The 26328-nt window shown below is 52.6% G+C and overlaps 2 protein-coding genes across 5 annotated transcripts; one reads left to right on the top strand and one right to left on the bottom strand.

The window, feature by feature from the left end:
- Positions 1–18: 18 nt before the first annotated feature.
- FCGBP (Fc gamma binding protein) lies at positions 19–24742 on the bottom strand. Of its 4 annotated transcripts, XM_051768932.1 has the most exons (22): positions 23821–24742; positions 23356–23476; positions 22158–22202; positions 18297–19505; positions 17821–18155; positions 17027–17597; positions 15627–16231; positions 14687–15257; positions 13470–14050; positions 12680–13247; positions 12281–12474; positions 11439–11580; positions 10500–10831; positions 9042–9615; positions 7485–8083; positions 6578–7145; positions 4562–5157; positions 3298–3763; positions 2867–3066; positions 1560–1934; positions 619–900; positions 19–129 (listed from the first exon to the last, which is right to left on the bottom strand). In XM_051768932.1, exons 2-22 carry the CDS (start codon positions 23414–23416, stop codon positions 127–129), a joined length of 8877 nt encoding a protein of 2958 aa, XP_051624892.1. In that variant the 5' UTR covers positions 23417–23476; positions 23821–24742; the 3' UTR covers positions 19–126. The 4 variants fall into 4 exon arrangements, with proteins under 4 accessions (XP_051624892.1, XP_051624891.1, XP_051624894.1 ...); XM_051768931.1 differs by having other exon boundaries at positions 23356–24742; XM_051768934.1 differs by having other exon boundaries at positions 10506–10831; positions 23356–24742.
- Positions 24735–26225, top strand: LOC127461294 (programmed cell death protein 7-like). Its single transcript, XM_051768976.1, has 4 exons — positions 24735–24768; positions 24867–25584; positions 25952–26018; positions 26119–26225. Exons 1-4 carry the CDS (start codon positions 24760–24762, stop codon positions 26186–26188), a joined length of 864 nt encoding a protein of 287 aa, XP_051624936.1. The 5' UTR covers positions 24735–24759; the 3' UTR covers positions 26189–26225.
- The last annotated feature ends 103 nt before the right edge of the window (positions 26226–26328 follow it).

The raw sequence follows: 26328 nt of genomic DNA, 5'->3' as shown, positions 1-26328 counted from the left end.
CCCCAACTTTTATTTTTTTTTTTTTGGGGGGGGGGGCAGGGCAGGTTTGAGGGATACAGAAACGCGGCTGTTCCGTCTTCGGGGCGGTTTCGGGTCACGGAAGCGGTGAAAAGTCGATTTTCTGCATCACTGGAAGGGAAAAAAGGAAAAATCCAGGGGAGCTTTGGGGCAGTTTCCCTCTATTTTGGTCATTTTCATGCTTTTTTGAACTTTCCCCTGTTTTCTAGGGCTGCCCCCCCCCGCCCCCCCCTTCCGGGGAAGGTTCTTTCCCCTTTTTTTTGATCACTTTTCCCCCTTTTTTGGCTCTTTTCCCCCATTTTTGTGCTACCCTCCCCTTTTTGGGAGGCTCTTTCCCCTTTTTTTTGGGTCTCTTTCTCTTTTTTGGACTCTTTCTCCCTCTTTTTGGGCTCTTTCCCCCTGTTTTTGGCTCTTTCACCTCTTTTCTCCTTTCCCCTCCTTTTAAGGCTCTTTCCCTCCTTTTTGAGCTCTTTTCCATCTTTTTTTTCCATCTTTCCCCTTGCTGGGCAGGCTCTTCCCCCTCTTTTTCATGCTCTTTTCCCCTTTTTTCCTTCCAACCCCCACAAGCCCCTCCCCCTTTGCTCCCCCAGGTGTCCCCACCTGGCTGAAATCAGGAGCCCTCCAGGCCTGTGCCAGCTCCCTCGTGTCCCCTGTCACTGTCCCGTCGGGGCCCCGCAGGTCATTGGTCGTGGCCCCATCGTAGTCCCCGCAGAGGCCACAGAGAGTCCCCCGAGTGTCCTTTGTCACCTCCAGGGCCACCCCCTGGGCTCCCAGTTCCACCTGGAATCCTGGGATCCACCCGATCCGGAGGGTCCCGCCTGACTCTGTGATGTTCAACTTCCCCGAGAGCTCCGCGGGGAGGGGGGTGGGGACTCCGTTGAGCTGGAAAAGCCAAATTGTGAGGGATTTCGGTATTGGGATGTGGGAGGGGGGACTGGAGGAGTCTGGGTGGGAAAGAAGGAGTTTGGGGAAAATGATGGGATGGGTCAAGGCATGGTGGGATGAAGGGACAACCTGTGTAGCTTCATGAAATTGGCAAGAAATGAGCAATTTTAGCAAAAATGAGGGGGTGGGTCAGTCTATGGATGTGTCATAGTGACCATTGCCCACAGAACTGCTTCCCTGGCATGCAATTGGGAGAAAGAGGAGCAATTAGGGAAAAAAAGAGCAGTTTTAGGCCAAATGATGGGATGGATCAAGGCATGGGGGAGTGGGATGAGGGGCAACCCATATAGGTGCCTCTCTGGCACAAAATTGGGGGGAAAAAAAGAGTGATTGGGGGGAAAAAGAGCAATTTTAGTCAAAATGATGAGGTGGGTCAAGGCACGGTGAGGGACAACCCATGTAGGTGCTTCCCTGGCATGAAATCAGAGGAAAAAAGAGCAATCTGGGGCAAAATCAAGGTTAGAACATCTTGTGGTGATGGGATGGGACAACCCACATGGACTTTTTCCCAGCATGAAATAAAGGAGAAAACCCAGATTTTTGGTTAAAATCAAGGTCAGGAGAACTTCAGGGTGGCACTTTTGGGCCCAACTCACCCAGACCCTGCCGTCCGTGCGGGTGGTGATGAGCCCGTGGTGGGTGAAGAGGTGAAGGGCCACCACCCCTGGGTGGTCCCCGATGTCCCCAATGACCCCCAGCAGCCGGAACCAGGTGGGGGCCTGGTGGTCACACACAGTGGCCACCACATAGATACCGGTGGCCAGGGTGGCCCCGGGGAGGCCATCGAAGGTGACAAAGTGGGTGGGGGAGGACAGGAGGCACCGCCCTGGGCGGGGGACACAGGTCCGGGTGCCATTCAAGAGGTCACAGGTGTGGCCCAGGGGGCAGGAGAAGGGGCGGCACTGGAGCCCCCCTGGGCCCCGGCATGTGCAGGACTGCGAGCAGTCCCGGGTCAGGATGGTCTGGGCGATCTGTTTCCAGGGAAAAGGGGGGGAAAAGTGGGAAAAAGTGGTCAAAAAATAGGGATGATGTTGCTGTGAAGGTGTCATGGTCCATGTCCCCATGTCTCCCCACATCCCCATCCCCCCCATGGGGACACTTAGGGGGGACTGGGACCTGCTGGGGGACACTAGGAATGCTGGGGGAGGCACTGGGGACACTGGGAATGCTGGGAGAGGCACTGGGGACACTGGGACATTCTGGAGACATTGGGGGACATGGGGACATTCTGGGGGATACTGGGAATGCTGGTGGAGACGCTGGGATACTGGGATATTCTTGAGACACTGGGGGACACTGGGAAGGACAGTGGGACATTCTGGGGGACACTGGGAATGCCAGAGGATGCTGGGAAATTCTGAGGGATGCTGGGGGAAGCACTGGGGGAAACTGGAACATTTTGGAGACATTTGGGGACACTGGGACTTTCTAGGGCACACTGGGAATGATGGAGGAGGCACTGGGGTTCTGGGACATTCAGGGGGATGCTGGGAAAAACACTGGGTGATACTGGTATAAATTAGGAGCCACTGGTGAGGGGGACAGAGAAAAACTGGGAGGGATTGGGAACACCAGGGCAGACAGTGGGGAAGGACTGGAATGCACTGTGAGGTAACTGGGATGTACTGGGAGGGAAGTGGGGACAGTGGGGGCACACCGGAGGGGAGTGGGATCAACTGGGGATGGCTAGAAGAGACTGGGGGGGATTACTGGGACAGACTGGGGATACTGAGTGGAACTGGGGGAGACTGGAAGGGTCTGGGGGGAAACTGGAGCATACTGGGAGGTAAAAGGGACACTGGGGGGTGCAGTGACGGGGAGTGGGATCAACTTGGGAAAACTGGGAAGACCCAGGGCTGGGACTGAACTGGGCGGGACTGGGAGGCACTGGGGCCACACCCACCTGGAAGTACCGCCCTTGGTGGAAGCAGCCGCAGTTCCCCGGGGGAACGCAGCGGGCGCCGTCGAAAAGGAGCCCCTCAGAGCACTGACAGCCCTCGAAGCACCGCCCGCTGCAGGGGGGCGGGGCCGACACACCTGCGCAGGTGCGGGCACAGGTGCGGGCACAGAGCTGGTACTGGGAGCGGGGGGGGCACAGCAGGGCTGGGGACGAGACAGAGGGGTCACCGAGGGGCACCTGGGGCCAAGGGGCTCAATGGGGGTCATATTCCCAACCCCAAAAATTCCTGCTATCCCAGATCCCTGACCCCCAAATCCCCAACCTCCAAAATTCCCATGCCCCAAAATTCCTGCCCCCCCAATCCCCAACCTCCAAAATTCCCACCCCGTCCCCCTCCCCACCCCCCGAAATTCCCTAAATCCCCGTGTACTCACGACATCCTGTCTCCTCGCGCCACTCTCGGAGTTCCCCCCCCGCCGCCTGACACGCGGCCGCGTATCCCTGGAATGCGGGGCAGGGATCGCCCCCCCCGGCCCCTCCCGCGCACACCTGGAGCTCGCACGTATCCAGGTGCGCCCGGGGGGGCACCGCGCGGTGACACCCCCCGAAGGGCCCTGCGGGGTCCGCCAGCACCGCGCAGCGCCCCGGGGGGCACGGGAGGGTCCCCGCAGGGTCCGCATGTGTGCAGTTCGGGGGAGGCGTCCCCAAAATTTTGGGGTCCCCGCAGAGCCCGCGCGGGGGTTGTTGCGCGGGAGGCAGCGTCAGCACCGCGTAGGAATCGCCGTCGTACAGGATTTTGGGCCCCCCCCGCACGTGGAGCAGCCGGTGGGACCCCACCTGGGTGACCCCCAGGGAGCCCCCCCCGAGCCACAGGGGGAGCACGTGGCGCTCGCCGTCCACCTGGGAGGGGGCAAAGGGGGGGTTGGAGCCTAACCGGGGTGAACCCCCCCAAAATAGGGATTGCAGCCCCACAACTGGGGTTTGTACCCCAAAGAAACAGGGTTTATAACCCAAAAAATAGGGTTTATAACCCTAAAAATAGGGTTTACACGCCCAAAACAGGGTTTGCATCCCCCCCAAACAGGGTTTATACCCCCAAAAAATAGGATTTATACCCCAAAATATAGCGGTTCTACCCCGAACCCCATGGTTTAAAATGCCAAAGAATATGGTTTATACCCCAAAACCCAGGGTTTACACACCAAAAGACAGGGTTTATAATCCCAAAGAAATACGATTTTGTACCTCAAAAACAGGATTTATAACAGCAAAAATAGGGTTTTCATCCCAAAACCAGGGTTCGTACCCCCTGCCAAAAAGGGTTTATACCCCAAAAGTAGGGTTTGCATCCCCCTCAAACAGGGTTTGCACGCCAAAAAGAACAGGGTTTATACATAAAAAAAAAAAAAAAAGGGTTTAAACCCCAAACCAGGGCTTGCACCCCAAAGTCAGAGGTTTTACCCCAAAACAGCCCTTTCCCTGCTGCTGAGCCCACCAAACCCCCATTGCCATCCTCTTTTCCCCCAAAAAACTGGTGTTCTCACCCCAAAACCAGGGTTTTTGTCCCCAAACCAGGACTTGCACCCTCAACTCCAGGATTTTCGCCCCCAACCCAAGGTTCTCTTCCCCAACCCAAGGTTTTCCACCCCAAACCGGGACTTGCCCCCCCAAACCCGGGTTTCCCCGCCTCGCACTCACCATGACCTCCCAGCGCTGCCCCCTGTCCATGGCCACCGTCATCCCCTGCGCCGTCACCGTCACCCTCCTCACCTCCCCCTCGTGCTGCTCCAGGGCCACCCTGAGGGGCTGCGGCCCCTCCTCGGGGTCCCCCGCGTCCATCTCCAGCAGCGGGAGGGTGCAGGACCCCCCGAAGCCCCCCAGTTGCCCCCCGAAGGTGCTGTAGGTGCCCCTCCCCAGGAGCTGGCAGTGCCCGCAGGCGCTGCGGGGGTGGCACCCCAGGACCCCGTCTCGCACCCCGCACTCCTGGCCCGGGAGGCATCCCGGGGTGGGCTCACACTCCACGTGTCCCCCCCTAGAGCACACGCAGCGCTGGGTGCAGGACGGGGAGGGGTAGAACTGCGCCCCCCGGGGGTAATAACGACCCTCCAGAGTGCAGCCGCACTGGGATAGCGGGACACAGGAATCCCCGCTTCGGAAATAACCGGGATCGCAGAAACAGCCCTCGGAGCATGGGGAGGGCTCGGGGCAGGACGGCGGGCCGGACTCGTCCTGGCAGGTCGGGGGGCAGGGGGGGCCACACAGCTCGTAGTGCTCGTTCGGGGGGCACACAGGGCCTGCGGGGAGGGGAGAGGGGTGAGGAGCACAAACACATAGGGACAAGCAAAAAAACCCCAAACCCCACATGGACACCGCAAAAAATCCCATGCAAAACCCAAACCCCCATGGACACCCCAGAAAATTCCCTGCAAACCTTCAAACCCCTATGGACATCCCAAAACCCTCACGGACACCCAAAAAAAATCCAAACTCCCACGGACACCCTAAAACCCTCATGGACTCCCCAGATTCCTATGGACACCCAAAAAAATCCTAAACCCCTATGGACACCGCAAAAAAAATTCTACAAAACCCCCAAGCCCTCATAGACACCCAAAAAATCCCTTGAGAACCACAAAATTCCCATGGACACCCAAAAACCCCACAAACCTCCATGGACACACCCCCCCCCCCCCCCGCAAACCCTCATGAACACCCAAAAAAACAATCTGCAAACTCCCAGGGATGCCCCAAAACCCTCATGGGCACCCCAAAACCCTCATGGTCACCCCAAAACCCTCATGGACACCCAAAAAACCCCCTGCAACCCCCCAAAACTCCATGGAGACCCAAAAATTTCCTTGCAAGCCCCCAAAGCTCTATGGACACCCCAAAAACCTCATGGACCCCCAAGTCTCCCTGTGCAGACCCCCAAATCCCATGTGTGAATCCCAAACCCCCCATGTACACCCCGAAACTCCCTTGCCTGAACTGCACAACCTCCCATGCAAACCTCAAACCCCCTTGTGCAGATCCAAGACCTCTCCTGGACACCCCAAAACCCCTCATAGACACCCAAAAACTCCCCATTTACACCCCAAAACCACTGTGGACACTCCAAAACCCTCATGGACAACCCAACCCCTCTCCATGGACACCCTGAATCTCCCCATGCAGACCCCAAGACCCCCCCAACCAAACCTCAAACCCCCTAGAGTAGATCCAAAACCTCCCATGGACAACCCAAGACTCTCCATGTAGACCCCAAAAACCCCATGGACACCCCAAAACCCTCCCATGCAGATCATAAAACCCCCACGGACACCCCAAAACCCCCATGCAGACACAGAATTCCCATTCACACCTCAAAACCCCACAGACACCCCAAAACCCCTATTCACACTCCAAAACCCCCATGGACATCCCAAAACTTGCCATTCACACCCCAAAACCACTGTGGACACCCTGAAAACCTCATGGACAACCCAAAACTCCCCATGCAGACCCTAAATCCCCATGGGCACCGAAAAAAACCCATTCACACCCCAAAACCCTTTTGGACACCCCAAAAGCCCCATGCAGCCCCCCAAACTGTCATGGACAATCCAAAACTCTCCCGCAGACCCCAAAACCTCCATGGACACCCCAAAACCCCCTGTGGACACCCCAAGCCCCCATGGACATCCCAAATCCCTCTGTAGCCCCAGCGCCCCGTACTGCAGAATGCGTGTGTGCGCCAGGGCCCCACGGTCACGCCGCGGCTCTGGCACGCGCTGACGTAGGCGCCCACGGCCTGGCACACGGCATCGTGGTGGCCCTCGAAGAGACACGTGTCAAACAGACAGTCCTCCAGGAATGGGGCGGGGTCAATGACCTCATGGCACGTGGCCAAGGGCCCCCGTTTCTTCACCAGGACACCACAGTGCTTGTCCCCGCGGTAGGTACGGCGTTGGGTGTTGCTGCACCCCTGGCAGCCCTCGGTGCACCCTGGGGAGCACCCAGGGACCTCAGAGACTTTCCAGCTGTCCCCAAAGTGGGTGTCATTGTGGGCAGGGTAGCCCTGGCGGGTGACAAAGTCGTCGTGGGGGTCTCCGTTGGCATTGCCGCAGAGGCCACAGACGGTGCCGGCGAAGGTGCTGGGCAGGATCACGCGGGCGTAGCTGTGCCAGTCGAAGGTGACGGTGATGCCAAAGGCCGTGCTGATGAAGCCATGGACACCCCGCAGGGACACCCGGAGCTCGTGGGAGGGGTGAGAGAAGGGCAGGTCCAGCAGGACGCCATCAACCTGTGGGTGGGAGGTTAAAGGATGGACTTGGAGACCACCCAGGGGGTATGAGACGGGCTTGAAGGGAACCTGGATGGCACGGGATGGCCTCAGAAGCCACCTGAAGACCATACAGTGGCCTTGAAACCCAACATAACACCATACAATGACCTTGAAACCCACCTAAACACCTTAAAAAGACCTTGAACCCCCACCCAGGTGTCATGTGATGTCCTTGAAACCAACCTGAAGACCATGCAAAGACCTTGAACCTCCCCCAAATGCCACACAATGACCTCAGCCCCTCCCAAAACCCACGGAATGACTCAACCCCCCTCCCATCCTCTGCCTCTCCCCTACCTTGACCTTCTTGGGGTGCTCCTGGCTGAGGCTGAGGCTCACATTGAACACCTCCAAGGTGACCACCTTGGTGAAGGACACATGGTTGTTCCCACGGTGGTTGTTCTCCACGGTGACATTGAAGGGCACGAGGGTGGGGTCAGGGGAGCACAGCCCGGCCAGCAGGTACACACAGGTGCCCATGAAGTCGTAGTGGTGCCCGTCGAAGGTGGTGTAGTGGGGGTCCCCCGTGGCCACACAGATGGAGCGGTTGGTAGCCACACACCTCCTGACGCCCTCCACCACGGCACACACCTCACCTGACTTACACTTGGCCTCCTCACACACAACCATGCCCAGCTCTGGGTCACAGCGGCACCAGGAGCGGCACGAGGGGTCCCCCCAGAACTCCTCACCGGGGCGGTGGTAGCGCCCGGCGCGGGTGCAGCCGCAGCGGGACACATGCACACAGTGCCCGGCGCTCAGCACATGGCCGCGGTCACACACACAGGACTCCACGCACGGCAGGGCACACGAGGAGGGAGCATCCGGGTCGGAGCAGGTGGCTGGGCAGGCAGTGCCACATGGTTCATAGTGGCTGTTCTCGGGGCAAGGGAGGGCTGGGGAGAGAGAGAACTGGGATGAGGGATGGAGAGAGTGGAGAGCATCTGATGGGAGGGGTGGGAAAGGGTCTGGGAAACCAGGAGAAGGGTATGGAGGATGAGGAGGAAAGTCTAGGAAGTGTGGAAGTGTGGGATGGGGGCTGGGACATGTGGGAAGGGGTCTGGGATACAAGGGATGGGGGCTGGGAACAGGCAGGACAGGGTCTGGAACATGTAGGAAGGGTCTGGGCCATGCAGGATGGGGGCTGGGACATGCAAGGAGGTCTGGGAAACAGGGAATGAGGTCTTGGACAAGTGAGATGGGGTCTGGGACATGTGCGAAGGGTGTGGGAACAGGCAGGACAGCGTCTGGGACACATGGGAAGGGGTCTGGGACACACAGGATGGGGTCTGGGTCACAAGGAGTAGAGTCTGGAGCACCAGGAGAAGGTTCTGGAGAACTTCCAGAAGAGGGATTTGAGGGCTTCACACTGAGATGGATCTCACTGCTCCAGAAGTGCCCCAAAAATGCCCCCCAGGACCTGAAGTGCCCGCCAAGTGGCCCCACAGAGCCCCAAGGCCTGGGAGGATGGACCCCATGGAAAGGGGGGGCTCTGGGGGGCCTGGGGCCTCTGGGGGTCTAGAGGGGGTCAGGGAGGGTCTTAGAGGGGTCTTTGGGAATTTTAGGTAGAATTCAGGGAATTTTGTGTGAACTCCGGAGGATTTTGGTGAGATTGGGGGCAGGGGTAGGAGGAATTAAGGGATTTTGGGGTTGAATTAAGGGGGTTTTGGTGATATTTGGGGGATTTTGGGTGGAATTAAGTAGTTTTGGGGCAAAACCAGGGATCTGGGGAGAAACCAAGGGGATTTTAGGTTGGATGAAGGGAATTGGGGATGGAATTGGGGGACTCAGGGGATTTGGAATGAAACCAGATAGGTTTTAGGAGCTGGACCACAAAGCACCCCCATCCCTTACGGCATCCTGCTGGTGTCCTCCAGTCGCCCATGGTCACCCCGCTCCTCCGGCACGTGGCCGCGTAAGTCTCCAGCACCCGGCACAGGACCTGCCTCGCGCCGCGGCTCCGGCACAGCTCGGCCAGGCAGCTGCCAAAGAACTCCTGAGGCTTCACCACAGCATGACATGCCCGGAAGGGCCCCTGGAAGGACTTCTTGATGATTCCACAGTAGCTGTTCCCACCCCAAAGCTCCTTCTCCTCGCACACTGGGCACTCCCCATCACAGTGATCCCAACAAAGGGGATCCTGGGCATCAGGGTCGGAGCTTCTCCAGCCCCTGGCCCAGGCCACCAGGGCAGGGATGTTGTCGCCGGCCTCGGGGATGTCATCCAGGGGCTGCAGGTTGAAGTTCCCACAGAGGCCACGGACGTGGCCGAAGAAGCTGCTGGGGAGGTCAATGAAGAGATGCCAGTTCCAGTCGTAGGAGACACGGAGCCCAAAATCCGTGTCCAGGGTGACGCGGAGCCCGCTGGGATGGACACGAAGCCTCCCATCCACCAGGAACACTGGGAGCAGGGCCAGCTCCCCGTTCACCTGCCAGCATTCCCAGGTATCCCAGGGTTGGATTCAACACACACCAGCATTTCATTCCCAATATTCTATTTCCCACATATCCCAATTCTTTTTCACAGCATGTTCCCAACATTAAATCCCATCATACCCCAATGTTTTACACATCACATATCCCAATATTTTATTCCTGCCATATTTTATCCCAACATTCTATTCCTACCATGTTCAAATATTTTATTCCCAAAATATCCTAACATCCCCCAGTATTTTATTCCTGGTGCACCCCAACATCTTATTCCTGAAATATCTTACTATTTTATTCCCTAGATACAACCAACATTTTATTCCCAATTTATCCCAACATCTTATTCCCAATTTATCCCAACATCTTATTCCCAACGCAGCCCAACATTTTATTCCCAGTTCATCCCAACATCTTATTCCTGGCATATCCCAGCATTTTATTCTGGGCATATCCTAACATTTTATTCCCAATAAATCCCAGAATCTTATTCCCAGCCTATCCCAACATTCTGTTCCTGACATATCCAAATATTCTATTCCCAACATTTTATTCCCACCGTATCCCAACATTTTATTCCTGACACATCCCAATATTTTATTCCCAACATACCCCAACACCGTATTCCCAACTTATCCCAACATCTGATTCCTGGCACATACCAATATTCTGTTCCTGACATATCCAAGTACTCTATTCCCAACATTTTATCCCCAAAACATCCCAAAATTTCAACAATCCACCTCCCAGTCTGACTGATTTATCCCAAAACAACACTGGTGCTGACAGAACCATTGGCCAGATGAAGGAGGATGTTGGGAAGTGCTGGATAAAGCAAAAAGTTGGAAAAAATCCCAGATTTTTCCCCTTTCCCCCATCTCACCCGGACTTTCCCGTCCTCGTTGTGGTGGAAGGACATGCGTTGTCCATAGACGTCGATGTTGACAACGGAGACATAGGACACGGATCTGATCCCGCCCCGGATGTCATTCCTGGCCTCCACCCTAAAGGGCTCCAGCCTGGGGTCATTCCCATGGGATTCGGCCATGGTGTAGGTGCAGGTTCCTTGGAAGTCGAATTCTAGCCCATCGAAGGTACGGAAGTGGGGATCCCCCCATGCCCAGCACGTGGCCACCAGCGCTGGGACACAGCGGGATTCGGAGCCACGGGGCCGGCACCGCTCCTTGGGGCGGCACCTCAGGGACTTGCAGGGGTCTGGGAAGGGAGGGAGAGAGGAGGGAATGTGGGATGAGCGTTGGGAGAAGCCACGGTTTGGGGGAAATGATGGGAAAATACTTGGGGGAAGTCATGGAAGGAACTATGGGATGGGAAAAACAATGGGATGGGAAAAATCATGGGAGAAACCATGGGAGGAATCACAGGATGGGAAAAATCGTGGAATGGGAAAAATCATGGGAGAAATTATGGAAGGAACCATGGGATGGCAAAGACCTGGGGAAAAAACATGGGAAGAAGAATGAGAAAAAACGTGGGATGGGAAAAAACATGGGAAAGACCATGGAAGGCACCACAGGATGGAAAAACCATTGGAAAGATTGTGGGGAAAAAACATGCGAAGAAAAATGAGAAAAACCATGGGATGGGAAAAAACATGGGAAAGACCATGGGAAAAACCATGGGATGAGAGAAACCAGGGGAGGAATAATGGAATGGGAAAAGTCATGGGATGGGAGAAGCCATGGGAAGAACCTCCCCATTCCTGACCCTCAGTGCCAGGGATGGGATCTGTTCCCTCTGCCTCCCCTTCCCGCAGGATTTTCCCCACTAAATCAAAATCCCCTTTTCCCCCATTTTCCCTCACTTTTGTTGATACATCCCAAGACCCCCTCCCGAATTTCACAGGATTCATCCTCAGTGCAGGAGTGGTCATGGCAGGTGAGGCCCTGGCCTGGGATACAGGAGCACCGACGCTGGCAGCGATCCTGGAAAACCACCTCATGGGGCTGTAAGGAGGGAGGAAGGAAGAAAGGGAAATCCATGAAAATAGGGGATAAAAAGGAAAAATGCAGGAAAGAAGGACATAAAGGCAGAAAAATCGTGAATAAAATGATTAAAAAGCGGGGTAGAAAAGGCAAAAATGGGGGGGAAATACTGGGGAAATACAAAAATAAGGGAAAAGGGGAAAATGCAGGGAAAAAAGACAAATGCATAAAATTATGGAAAAATGCAGAGAAAATGCATGAAAAGAGATGCCAATGCATAAAATAGGGAAAAATACAGGGGAAAAAACTTCCTAAAAACAGAGAAAAAAAGGAATTACATGCAGAGGGGGAAAAATAAGACAAAACTGGGGGGGGGAAATGCTGGGAAATAGACAGGAAAATAGGGAAAAGGGGAAAATGCAGGGAATAAAGATGTAAATGCATAAAAATAGGGAAAAAAGGAAGGAAGTAATACAAACCGTAAATCCATAAAACTAGGGAACAAAAGGGAAGTGCCATGGAAAGAGAGGTAAATGCAGAAAGATATGAACAAAAGGAAAAAGTTGCAGGAAAAATAGAGGTGAAACAGAAAAATAGGGAAAAGAAGGAAAAAAGTGCAGGGAAAAGGATGCGAATGTATAGAAATAGGGAAAAAAGCAGGGGGAAAGGATGTAAATGCCTAAAAATAGGGAGAAAAGGGAAAATACCCTGGAAAAACTACCTTGTAGTATCGTCCATCCTCAAAGCATCCGCATTGCTCCTCGGGAATGCAGCCCTGCCCGTCTGACACGGAGCCCTGGTGGCACTGGCAGGCCTCAGCACAGGTCTGGGGACACGTGGTGGCCCTCCCGGCGCAGGTGTTGGCGCAGGTGTTGGTGCACAGGGAGTAGGTGCTGTTGGCCGGGCAGGGGAGGGCTGGAATTTTCATGGAATCATGGACTGAGTTGGGTTGGAAGGGACCCTAAAGCTCAGCCCGTCACCATCATCCCACATCCTGAGTGTCACCGCTGTCACCCAACCCCAAAGAAGAGACATCTCCCCCAACTCCCAGCGCTCCAGGTGGGCTCTCACCAGGGGATCTCCCCAACCCCAAACCAGGGACATTTCCCCCCAAACTCACGGCAGAAGGACGGCGTCCTCCAATCCCCCACAGCAACTCCAGCATCCTGGCACATGCTGACATAGCTCTGGATGCTCTGGCACAGGGCACCTGTATCCCCTCCAGTCACACAGAGGTTATGGACGCAGGATTGGGAATATGGGGTGGGGTCAATGACACTGTGGCAGGAGCCAAAGGGCCCCTCGGGGGCCGTGAGGAGGCCGCAGTAGTTGGGTTTTTGGAGGACCAGCACCTTCTCCTTGGAGCAGGTGGAACACTCCTTGTCAGGACATGCGTCTTCACAAGGCCTATCCTTGGTTTTCCATGCAGATCCAAAGGCTGTGGCATCCAGAGACAGCTGGCCGTTGGAGAGGTGGAAATCATCGTCATGTTGCCCGTTGTAGTTGCCACAGAGGCCACACAGGTGGCCCAGGTAGGTCTGGGGGACTGTGAGTGTCACGTGCTGGGCGAGGTCGTAGTGGACAACGAGGCCGAAGTCAGTGCGGAGCAGGACCCCTGTCCCATGGGGATACACCTGGATTTGCCCCTCACCCAGGATGGCCGGGAGGTGGTGAGAGATTGAATTCACCTGGGAAAGGGAAGGAAGAGTCCTCCAGTGAGGAGGTGGGACCAGAAATGTGGGGAAAACACCTTCCAACCAACGTTTTGATGCATTTATGGGTCTTGCTTGAAAAGAAAAGTTGGGATGAATGTGGATTGGTCTTGGAGATAGGGTGAGGTGTCCCCTCCATCAATGAAACACAATTCTGGGGGGAACCTGTGAGATCTGGTACATGAAGTGCCACCTTACCATGACATCTCCCCCTTTTCCTTGGGTTAAGGTCAAGTTGACCCCATAGACTTCCACAGACAACGCTTGGATCCCGGAAACCTTCCCCTTCCTACGGGCCTCTTTCTGGATTGTGACCACAAATGATGTCACGTCACCCGCGCAGGTCTGGCTGAGGATGTAGGAGCAGGACCCGGTGACATTGAAGGCCACCCCGTCGAAGGTGATATAGGCACTGTCTCCCATGGCCACGCAGGTGCTGGATGCTGGCGGGGGACACTGAAAGATGCCATCAACGACCTTCCCAGGGCTGCCATCAGGACAGGAAATATTTTGGCATTCCACAGCACTGCTGGAGAGGCACCGGCACTCCTCATGCTCTGTGGGGTAGAAGGTCTCATCCTCCTTGTAGTACACGCCGTGGTGGGTGCAGCCGCAGTGAGCTGTGGGCACACACTCGTCCCCGCTGAGCATGAAGCCATCATGGCATGCGCAGCCCTCACGGCACCGCCCTCGGCACGTGGCAGAGCTGGCACCGCAGCTGTGCTGGCAGGTGTTAGAGCAGAGCTTGTAGGAGCTGTTAGGAGGGCAGGGAATATCTGCTGGGAAATAACAGGATCCATGAAGAACCAGGAAATTCCGAAGCCAAACCCTGGAGGTTTCCCAGAGTTCAAGTGTGTCCAGTGATGAATATCACCAAACACAGAGTTTTTAGCCCAATCTTTGTTTTCGTCCTTGTGGACATGATGAGGGACATCATCCAATGATAACGCAGTGCCTACCCAGTGATGATCCAATGATCATCCATAAGGAACATCCCAATGCACTTAAATAGGAATTTTTGCCTCTAAATCACATAATTTTCTCCATTTTCATGGAGAAAACTGGGACGTTCCATCAAGGAATGGGATCCTCACATGCTGGATCCTCACATGACCTCCAGGCTGGATCCCTTTGCCCCAGTTCTGCTATTTTTGGTGCATTTTTGGTGGTTTTCCCTCTAAATCATCTAATTTTTATCCAATACCAAGAAATTGGAACTCTGGGGGGAAAATGATCCCAGATGAAACAACTTCCTTGCAAAAGGTTTACTTTGGGTTGAAATGGGGATTATGGGACCAACCAAGACTTTGGTTGAGATTCCTACTGGTTTCCCACCTCTGGGTTGTTCCTACATGGATTTGGAGTGGAATTGAGGATCCTGCTGAAGGAAAACCCCTCCAATCATCCCAACTTACAGCAGAAATTATCCATCCTCCACCTCCCAATGGACACGCCGGCAGCCTGGCACACGCTGGCGTAGCTGGCAATGATCGGACACATCCCATCTTCCTGCTCCGGGACGAGGCAGGAGTCCCGAATGCAGCTCTGGAAGTACGGTTGGGCATCCACGTGGCCATGACATGCTCCAAAGGGTCCATCCTTTTCCAACATAATCTCACACCCCATCTCGGACACCTCCTGTTGCAGCCGTGGTGCTGTGGTGGCACTGGAACATTCCGCCATCGATCTCTCAGTGCATCCCAGGATATCAGCGACCTTCCAGCTGCTCCCGAAGGCATCCGGGTCTGACGCCATGTTGCTGTTGCTCATCCTCATGTCGTCGCTGGCAGCGCCGTTGAAGTTCCCACAGAGCCCGCACAGGGCGTTGGCAAAGGCACCGGGCACTGTCGCAGTGACATGGCTGTGCCAGTCATAGGTAACAACAAGTCCAAAGTTGGTCTCTACCACTGCGTCCCGCCCGTGGCGATAGACAACAATCTGCTTGTCACCATGAAGATATGGGAGGTTGACCAACCGCTCATCGATCTGGGGGAAAAACAATAAAAATGGACCAAATTTGAGGTCTGATGGGGAAATCCCAACTTATTTTCAACAGCCACAGCACCCAAATGGCATTTGTTTAATTAAATATTAGATGAAATTAAGTTTTGGATTTAAGAGGATGAGGCAGTTCAAGTCCCAGTGGGAGGTTGACCAACCACTCATTAATCTGTGTGGAAAACCATAAAAATTGATCAAATCTGGGGTCTCACAGCAAATTCCACCAGTGTTTTCAACAGCGGGAGCACCCAAATGACATTGATTTAATTCCATTTCAGATTTAATCATTAATTAATGGGTGAGAAGGTTTGGGAGGAGGTGGTGGAAGGATAAAGGACCATTTCCTGAGCTCACCATGATTTTCCCAGGCTGTTCCCTGCTGATGCCAATGGTTTTGTTGTAGACTTTGACTGTCACCATGGCAATGGCCAACAGGCGCCTGTCGCCCTGGCGGCCACTCTGCACCAACACCTGGAACCCCACCAAATTTGGGTTGTCTTCACATAACCCAACAAACAGGTAGACACACGTCCCCTGGAAGATGAACCTCCTGCTGTCAAAGGTTTCATAGTGGGTGGCTCCAACGGCGCTGCAGACCCCAAAAACTTTGGGATAACAATCCTGGATTCCTTCTTGCACCCGACACTCCTCCTCTGCACCGCAGCTGGAATTCCGGCACACTGCCTGCCGCTGCTCCGCATCGCACATGCAGCGCTGTGTGCAGGTGGGATCACCCCAGAACTCCTCTCCTAGGCCATGGAAGAGACCCCCGAAGACGCAACCACAGTCAGAGGGGGGGATGCAGATGTTGGCATCCAGGACAAGGCCCTCGTGGCACACACAGGAGTCCACGCAGGTGGTGCTGGCAGCACAGCTGGACGGCACAGCCGGGATGTTGCAGGTAGGGGGGCAGCTGGGGCCACAGGTGCTGTAGGTGCTGTTGGGAGGGCAGGTGAAAGCTGGAAAGGGAGGGAGACCATGGTCAGGGTGAGGTGAGACGTGGTGGGATGGACTTCCTGGACTATCTACGCAGACTTCCTGGAGTTTCCATGAATTTTCTGAAGTCTCCATGGGTTTTCCTGATCTTCTACCTGGACTCTCTGAGTCTCCACAGACTTCTTGGAACCTTCCACCTGGACTTTCTGAAGTCTCCACGGACTTCCTGGACTTCCTGCTTGGACTTTCTAGAGACTCCATGGACTTTATGGACTTTCTACATGGACTTCCTGGAGTCTCTCTGGACTTTATGGACTTTCTACATGGACTTCCTGGAGTCTCTCTGGACTTTATGGACTTTCTACATGGACTTCCTGGAGTCTCTCTGGACTTTATGGACTTTCTACATGGACTTCCTGGAGTCTCTCTGGACTTTATGGACTTTCTACATGGACTTCCTGGAGTCTCTCTGGACTTTATGGACTTTCTACATGGACTTCCTGGAGTCTCTCTGGACTTTATGGACTTTCTACATGGACTTCCTGGAGTCTCTCTGGACTTTATGGACTTTCTACATGGACTTCCTGGAGTCTCTCTGGACTTTATGGACTTTCTACATGGACTTCCTGGAGTCTCTCTGGACTTTATGGACTTTCTACATAGACTTCCTGGAGTCTCCCTGGACTTTTACAGACTTCCTGCTTGGACCTGCTGCCATAACCTTTCCCAGCACACCATTCCACAGATCTTGGGACCCACTTGAATTAAGCTCTGCCCACCCCAGGGAGTATTTCCACCCAACCATCCCCTCTACTCACGACATCCCATCCTCATTCTCCAATCAGAAATGTCGATCCCATTCTCTTGGCAGTCGTCCGCATAGGCCTGGAGGGCGTGGCACAGCACAGTGCGATGGCCGCCATGGGCGCACAGGTCATGGATACAGTTCTTCACGTAGACATTGGGATTGATGGTGCCATGACAGCGCCGGAATGGCCCAGCATGCCAGGACAACACCCCACACCACCGCTCTGCCTTGTATATCACCTCCTCATCCCACCCACACCGCCCACAGTCCCCCTCGCAGGTGTCCTGGCAGTGACCACTCCCATTGGTCACCTTCCAGCTCCGCCCCAGCTCCACGATATCCCACACCTTGCTCCCATCGGGAGCCAGTGCATCATCCCAGGGGTTCCCGTTGCTGTTCCCGCACAACCCACAGACTCTCCCAGAAAAAGCAGCTGGAATTTTGACCACCACATGATCATCCCAGTCGTAGAGGACCTTCAGCATGAAATCCAATTGGATCAACACGGATTTGCCCTTCTGGCGAACCCGGAGCTTCCCGCAGGAGAGGGAGATGGGCAGGCGAGAGCTGTGGTTGTTCACCTGGGGGAGGTAACAACCAGCAAAACAACCAAAAAACCATCAAAATCAGGCAAAATGTGGAGTTTTTGAAGATTTGGGTTTTTTTCATGCAAGGTCTGTCTGCACACTAGGAAATCCCAGAATTATTTAGGAAAAGACCCTCAAGATCACCACTAAATGTGTAATTTTGGTGAAACTCCATAAAATCACTTGGAATTTGGGAATTATGTTGATTTTTGCTTACCCTCACCATCCCGTTTTCTGCCCGGACCACAGTGACGGTGACATTGTCAATGCGGACGTTGATGGAACCAATGGAGGAGACGTTAGAGTTCTCCTTTTTCTCCTTTTGGACCTCCACAGAGAAGGCAGGAAAGGTGGGATCAGAACTGCAGAGGGTGGTCAAGGTGTAGGTGCATGTTCCCATGAAATCAAACGTCTTCCCATCAAAACTCCGGTAGTGCGAACCACTGGTGAGCCAGCAGGTGGAGAAGGTCTCCTGGACGCACTTTGGTTGTCCATCCACCACCTCACACTTCTCCTCGCACATCAAATCCTCGCAGGAGACCGGTTCTGGAGCTGCAAAAAACAGGGAAATCCATGGATGGCCAACCGGATAACACCCAACTGTTGGGTTGACGCAACAGGGAAACCCACTGATGGCCAACGGGACAATGCCCAACCATTGGGCTGACTCAACAATGGGCTCACTGTACTCACCGGTGATGCAGAGCCCAGCAAATCCGTACCCGGTGTTGCTCTTGAACCCAAACACCAGGAGCCCCATGGGCGCCTGTGGGTTCTCGGCGCTCCATGTCTGGGGACTCACTGTGATGCCGGCCCAGGAGAACTCCGTGCCGGGAATGCCATGCCACTTCATGGCGGCAGCTGGCTGGTGGTTGAGAGTGGTGGTAGCAGTGGCGGCGGTGGGCGCAATGAGGATGGCATGGTTGTAGTAGCCGGGCACAGTGCTGAGGTGGAACGCGGTGCAGTAGGCAGTGACAGGTGGCACGATGAGGAGGAAGGGGTCTTGCCAAGATGAGCCAGTGAAGAACAGCAGCACCTGCACTGCTGCCACTGCAGTGAGGTACAGGGGGGAGTTGTGGTTCACCACCAATGCCCGCGCCTCCCCTGCTGCCATGGCCATGGTGACCTCCCCGCTGCTGCTGTTATAGGTGATAGTGTTGCAATCCTCCGTCACCACATAGATAAGGTCAGTGCCTGGCTGCACCGGGTTGGGTGGCACCAAGTAGCTCCTCCCCCACGCCACTGTTGGCAGGAGCTGCTCCACCACAAAGTCGTAGCCCGCAGTCACCTTGGTGCAAGTGTGGCCGCTGAGCACGGCCACAGGCGCGTTGGCCACCACAGCAGTGCCGGTGAAGTCCTGGCTGCTCTGCAGCTGCAGGCTGTGGTAGGGCTGCAGGAAGAGGCGCAGCACCGCGCCCGGCACATAGGTGTCCCCGGCATACTGGAATGTGGCCGTGGTGGTGATGGAGACAGCAGTGATGGCAGCACCGGCGACCACCACGAGCTCAGCCATGCCGTAGGTGTCACTCCCCATGGGCGTCACCACATAGTACCTGGTGCCCAGGCTGGGCATGGGCAGCAGGGCCGTGGCACCCACTGTGTAGCCCTTGGCGCTCATGGCCACCACGGCCACATCGGCACTGGCCCGGACCACCACAGTCTTGTTGGCCATGCAGGTCCCTGTGAGCTCCAGGTGGGCGGGAATGGGCACGGCCTTGGTGACACCAGGTGGCACAGTGACCTCGCGGGTGCCGAAGGGACTGTGCAGTGTCACCGAGGCCACCGTGTCACTGGGGCCCTGCCGGGTGAGCAGCAGCTTCAGTGTTGCACTCGGGGACTCATCGTCATTCTGGGGGAACACAGCCAGGAATTCCCGACCCCCCGAGCTGCAGCTGGAGAGAGCTGGGAAAACAGGGAAAGGGGCTCCTGGGTCAGTGGATAGCGAGGAAATAGGGGATTGGAGGGATGATTTTTATATAGAATTATACATGGGGGTTTATATAGATTTACATAGATTTGATAGAGAATTATATAGATTAATATATATCATACAGAATTGTATAATTTTTAAAGTAGAATTATATAGAACAATATCTATTATATAGAATTATAGATATTTTTTAATGTAGGATTACATGCAATAATAAATATTGGATAGAATTAGAGAGATTTTTTTAGAGATTATTATATAGAATATATATTATATAGAATTATATATTTTTAGAGAGAATTATATAGAATAGTACCAGATTATTTAGGGTTTATGTAGGATTATAGAGAATAGTATCTATTATAAAGAATTATATAGATTTTTTATGTAGAATTATATAGAATAATATCTACTATATAGAATTATATAGGGGGTTTTATGCAGGATTATATTGAATAATACCTACTATATAGAATTACATAAATTTATTAAAAGATTATATGGAATAATACCTAATATATAGAATTATATAGATGTTTTATAGGGAACTATATAGATTTTTTTACAGATATGATATAGACTACCTAATAAAGACAATTACATAGGTTTCTCATAGAAAATTATATAGAATAATATATAGAACCATATAGAATTTTTTATAGAGAGTTATATAGGTTTTTAATGTAGGATTACATAGCATAATATCTATCACATAGAATTATATGGAATATAGAATTATAGCAGGAATTGTATTTATATGACATGAAAGGTGTAATGGCAGCCTTATCTTTAATTTCTAGGCTCTATTTTTATATATAATCACAGTAGAAATTATATTGACAGGTTATTACGTTGATAAATAACATATAAGTGAAAGCTATTAAACAATTTTAATAACTATTATTATTATCATTATTATGTATAAATAAATTGTAAATTCGTAATAAGTATTCTCTACTATTAATTAACTATATACAATTATGAGTAAAATGTTATATTATAATCCAGTACAATTCTGTCACATTTCATTGTATAACAATATAAAATTGTCCATATTTAATTTCTATTTATATATTATTCCATTTTATAATTATCTCTCAATATCCAGATGTAATTACAGATATAATCTGCTGTATTAATATACCAATATATTACATAAACATATATTAGCTATTTTTAGATATATTAAGAATAACTGAATTTTATATATCATATTTTTATATAATACAAGAGAGATTATATTTATTTCCTATTACTATATTCATACATAGAGATTATATTTATTTATTATTTCATTTATCTATTTATTATTATATTTATATAGACATTACATTTACTTTCTATTCTTATAGCCATACATAACTATAGTGGTGTATATTTAAAATTAATTTAGTGTAAACTTGAAATTAATATATCCACAGCATCTAACGATATAAGTATTAATAAGTAATAATGTTATTCAATTACACTATTTAATATTATTAGCCAATTAACACTTTAAATCTTTTGTAAAAGTTAATATTTATCCATATAAATCTACAGAAAGATATGAAATTAAACTACACAAAGAACAGGGATTTTAAAAGGACCAAAAAGGGATTTTAGAGATTCTTGGCAGAAAACCCCCCAAAAGATGATTATTGATCACCTTTTAATCAATTAATCAATTGATTAAAATTTGATTAAAATTTGATTTTAAAAAAACCTTAATATATTTATATATAAAAATGGGTGATAAGGATTTTTTTTAATTTAAAAAATAGGGACTTAGGGGGTATTGAGAGAAAAAAGCTGATTTTGGTCTTTTTTTCTGAAAAAAAACCCCAAACAATTGGGAATTTGGGTGTTTGGGGTGACAAATTGGGAATAAAAAACAGGAATAAGGGTTTTTTTCTCAGAAATAAATTATAAATAATGGGGTTTTTCCTAAAAGGGGGGATTTTGAAGAAAAATCAACAGCAAAATACGGCATCATGATTTTTTAAACTGAAATACAGTGACTAAAAGGGTTTTTTTCCTAAAACAGAGTTCAAAAGAGCTTTTTTTCCCCTAATAAATTCAATAAAAAGAAAAAAGGACTCAATTAAAAAATTAAGGAAATAAAAGGGATTTTCCTTTAAAAATAATTTAAAGAAAGGGTTGAATAGGTTCATGAAAATTAGAAAAAAAAAAAATCAGGAAAACAGAATAAAAGGGATTTTTTTCCTCAAAAAATATTGATCTTTCAGTAAAATAGAGCAAATAAAAGGACTTTTTTCATTAAAATCCCCGCTAAAAATGGATTTTAAAGTTTTTTTCTTAATAGATGTTTTTCTTTGTTTGTTTCTTAGTGGGGAAAAACCCAAATACTTTTTTTATCTCGAAAAACCCCACCCAAAACCCAAAATATTCAAGACAAAGTGCACTTTTTTCTGTAAATAGTGAGAAAAAAGGGCACTTTTCCCTGAAAATAAAGGGAGTTTTCATGAAAAAAGAAGATTCTAAAGGCTCTTGGATGTAAAGAATTACTAAAAAATGTGGGGGTTTGGTTAAAAATAATAATTTTCTGCCCTAAAAAGCTCCAAAATATACCCAAAATGCAGGAAATTTGGGAGGTTTCTGGGGGAAAAGGGAGGTTTTCTCACCACAGAAGGAAAGGAGGAGCCACCAGGTCCCACGCCAAGCCATTGCTGCAAAAAACACCCAAAATCACCAAAAATTACCCGAAATCCCTGTTTTGGGGGAAAAATCCATGTGAGCCCAGAGGGGTCACCAGAACACCCAAACAACCCCCAATTTACCCCAAAATGGCTTTTTTTTACCCCATGGAAACCTGTTGGGGCTTATTTTGGCCCCTGTTGCCACCAAATCCACCCCAAAAGCTCCAAAACCCATGAATTTTGTTCAAAAAAATTGGGTCAAAATGGGGGTTTTAACCAAAATCCCCCACATTTGGGGCAAAATGTTGGGGTTTTTTTTCCCCAAATCCCTCAAAATTGGGTCAAAATGGAGCTGGGATAACCATCCACACCCACCCCCACCAATTTTACCCCTTGAGGCCACCTCAGAGTCCCCATTTCCACAAAATCCACCCCAAAGCCTCCCAAAAATGATGAATTTTGTCCCCACAATCCTCCAAAACTGTGGCAAAATGGGGTTAAAAAGCCAGGACAACCCTCCCACCACTCAACCTCCCCTTGATGCCACCTCAGAGTCCCTATTTCCACCAAATTTACCCCAAAACCTCCCAAAAATTATGAATTTTGTTCAAAATCCCAAAAGTTCAGGTCAAAATGGTGGGGTTTTTGCCCCAAATCTCCCAAATTTGGGGCAAAATGGGGTTCAACAGCCAGGACAACCCTCTCCCCACCTTGTCCCAACCCCCCCCCAATCCTTAATTTGGGCTCAAAAAGCTCAAAGAATCCCAATTTTGGGCATTAAGAGGGCAAAAAATCTGAACTTCTGGAAAAAGTGGACAAAAAATCCTGATTTGGTGCACAAAAAGAGTGAAAAATGCCCAATTTGAACACAAAAACGGCAAAAATATAAAACTGGGGGGAAAGAATGTGAAAATCTGAATTTTGGACACAAAAAGGGGGAAAAATTAGATTTGGGGGAGGAAAAATGGGCAAAACCCCCCAAAATTTGGGCACAGAAAGTGTTAAAAAATTCAAAATTTGGGATGAAAAAGGGGTTAAAAATATGAAACTTCTGGGGGGTGAAGGGGCAAAAGTCACTAAACTGAGGGGAAAAAAAGGAAAAACTCTGAAATATGGGCAGAAATTTCTGCACATCCCCAAAAATGAGGAAAATGAGGGAAAAGCAGGGAATGAAGGCACTCACCGGCCCCTGAGCTCCCGAATTCCCGGGATCCTATGGACACGGCGTTTGGCCCCAAATCCATCTTTTATACCCAAACGGGTCTCGACTGGAGCTGCTTCCAGGGGCGGATTTGGGCCAAAACCTGGGGGTTTGGGCCAAAACCTGCAGATTTCGGCTGATTCGGCAGAATTTCGGGAATGGGGGGGAGCCAAGGGGGAGTGACCCCGGAGTTCCAGAGAATTTGGGAAGTGGCAGCTGGATCCTGTCACTGAGGAGACGTCGGGAGGGGGGTAGGACTCCCAGGGATGTCACGACAGGTGTGGGACCCTCAGGGATGTTGGGACAGGTGTGGGACCCCCAGGGATGTCTTGAGACCTCCAGGGATCCTCACAGACCCCCCGGATTCCCAGAATCGCTGCCCCCCCAGAGCCCTCTGCCCCTGTGACCCCGGGAGGAGGGATGGAACCAAATACGGTTGTTTTTTACCCAAAATGAACGACCGGAGTCCCAGTGGGGATTTCCAGGGAACGGGAAATTCTGGCCCAAACCCTGGGCAGGACTGAGAAAAACCATCTGGAGCCGGGAGGGAAATCAGGCAATTAAAGATGTTTCTCCTTAAAATGGAGACGGAAAAATGGGGAACCCCTGAACCCCACTGGGACCCCAAAAACCACTCGGGGCCCCCCCAAATTCCCCCTGGAAGCCCTCACCCTCTGGACCCCTCAAACCCCTCCAGAAACCCCAAAGCCACACAGAGACCCCCCAAAACCAGTCAGGGAAACCCAAACCACCCAGAGACCCCCAAAACCACCCGGAGACCCCCAGACCCTGAGGAACCCCTAGGCCCCCTGGACCCCCCAAATCTTCTCCAGGAACCCCAAACCCACAAGGTCCCTGGAGGTCTCTGGGAGAGTTTTACGGTTCCCCTGGAGGGGTCTGGGGGTCCAAGGGGAACAGGGCACGGAGATTTTGGGGGTCCTTGGGAGGGTTTGGAGTTTCTAGAGGAGATTTGGGGGGTCCCTGTTGGGGACTGGGGGAAGCTGAGAGGCACAAATCCTCAGTGGGAGCCCCAAAGTCGCTCAGGGACCCTCAAATCCTCTGTGGGAACCCCAAACGCCCTCAGGAGCCCCCCAGATCCTCTCTGGGAGCCCCAAAGCCGCTTAGGGACCCCCCCAAATCCTCTCTGGGAGCCTCAACGCCCCTCGGGAGCCCCCTAAATCATCTCTAGGAGCCCTAAACGCCCTCGGGGACCCCCCAAATCCTCTCTGGGACCCCAAACCCCCTCAGGGACCCCCCCAAACCTCTCCCGCCCCCCTCTTTCCCTTCTCCGGTCTCCCATTGCCCGCAGCGCCCGCCCGTCATCTCCTGCAGCCAATCAGCGCCCGAGAAAGGGCCGTTGGGGAGGGGCCTGACGGAGCGCGGGCCATGGAGCGGGTGAGGGCTGAGGGGACCCCGGGGACCGGGGGGGATTTTGGGGGGTCTAGGGGAGAATTTTGGGGGTTCCCGCGTCACCCTCCACGGCTTCCCCCCAGGGACTCGGCCTGGAGCAGCGAGCGGAGCGACTGGTGCGAAGGAGGTGGGGGAGCGGCGCAGCCGCCAAGCGACTCCCGGACCTCGAAGGATCCCCCTCAGTTCCCTGCTCTGCCCTCCCAAGAGCCCCTTGGGGACGCCCAACTGCCCCCCCCGACCCCAAGTACTTCCCCCCCCACCTCACAACCCCTCAAATGCCCCCGGGGTCCCCAAGCCCCTCGCGGGGAGGGCGATGGGGGGGGTTGGTATTTGAAGGGTCCCAACCTGCCCTTCCCCCCCCCAGCCAGGTCCTGCTCAGGCCCCGCCCCCGTGGGCCAGAGGGGGCGGAACCTCCGCTCAGCTCCGCCCCCGCAGGCCCCGCCCCCGCAGGCCCCGTCCCCGACGACCCCCTCATCCAGTGGCGTCTGAGGCGGTGCCGTGGGGAGGAGCTTGCGCTGGACACGTGCCCAGTGGGCGGGGCGACGCACTGGGAGTCATGTGAGCCCTCCGAGACCCCAATCAGGGGCCGCTTCTGCACCTCCCACCGCCAGGGGGCGACCTCGTCCCGGCCCGACTCCCAGGAGTCCTTGCATTGGGAATCATACCTGCGGTCACGTGATGCCACTGGGGCCCTGTGGGGGGCGCCAAGTTGGGTGTCACGTGACCCTCAGGATGCTCTGCAGCCAATCAGGAGCGGCGTCCAGGATGCCCAGCTGGGGGCACCCTCACGGCAGGCACTGGGTGAGGGGAATTGGGGGACTGAGGAGGAATTGGGGGATCTGGGGGAGCACTTGGGGGGCCAGAGGGGTAATTGTGGGGCTGAGGGTTCACTTGTAGGGCTGGGGAGGGAATTGTGGGGCTGGGGGGTCACTTGTGGGGCTGGGGGGCAATTGTGGGGCTCAGAGTGATCAGTTACAGGGCCAGGAGGGCACTTGTGGGGCTGTGTGGGTGAACTGTGGGGCTGAGTGGGGGCACTTGTGGATTGAGAGGCACTTGGGGGGTTGGGGGGTCACTTATAGGTCTGGGGGGCAATTGTGGGGCTGGGGCACCCCTTACAGGGTGGGGGGGGTACAGTGGGGTGGGCCCCCCATGACCTCCGGCCCCCCAGTTTGTCCCCAGGACCCTGTCCTGCAGCTGCTGCGGTGCCACCGCCGGGCCCTACGGGAACAGCTCTGGTATGCCCCTCCCAACCCCCCCGATTTTGGGGGGGTCCTCCTGCCCCTACCCCTTCTCCACATCCCCCTGACCCCCTTTGCTCTCCCTTTTCCCCCCCAGGACTGTTGAGACCCTCCTGGAGCCCACCAGGTACCCCCCCCAACCTGGGGGGGGGGCAATAAAGCAATGAAACCCCAAAGCTGCAGCTGCACGGACCCCAAAATCTCCTCCCCCACCTTTGGGGTCGCTCCAGATGCCCCAAGAGTTTTGGCTCGGGGGCTGTTGGGGGTCTGGGGGGCCTATGAGGGTGTTTGGGGTGGGGTTCTGGGA

This window comes from Manacus candei, unplaced genomic scaffold (genome assembly GCF_025592945.1).
Source record: "Manacus candei isolate 608988 ecotype Guabito, Panama unplaced genomic scaffold, ASM2559294v1 h1tg000099l, whole genome shotgun sequence".
In the NCBI taxonomy this organism is placed as follows: domain Eukaryota; kingdom Metazoa; phylum Chordata; class Aves; order Passeriformes; family Pipridae; genus Manacus; species Manacus candei.
This window is presented reverse-complemented; position numbering and strand designations above follow the sequence as displayed.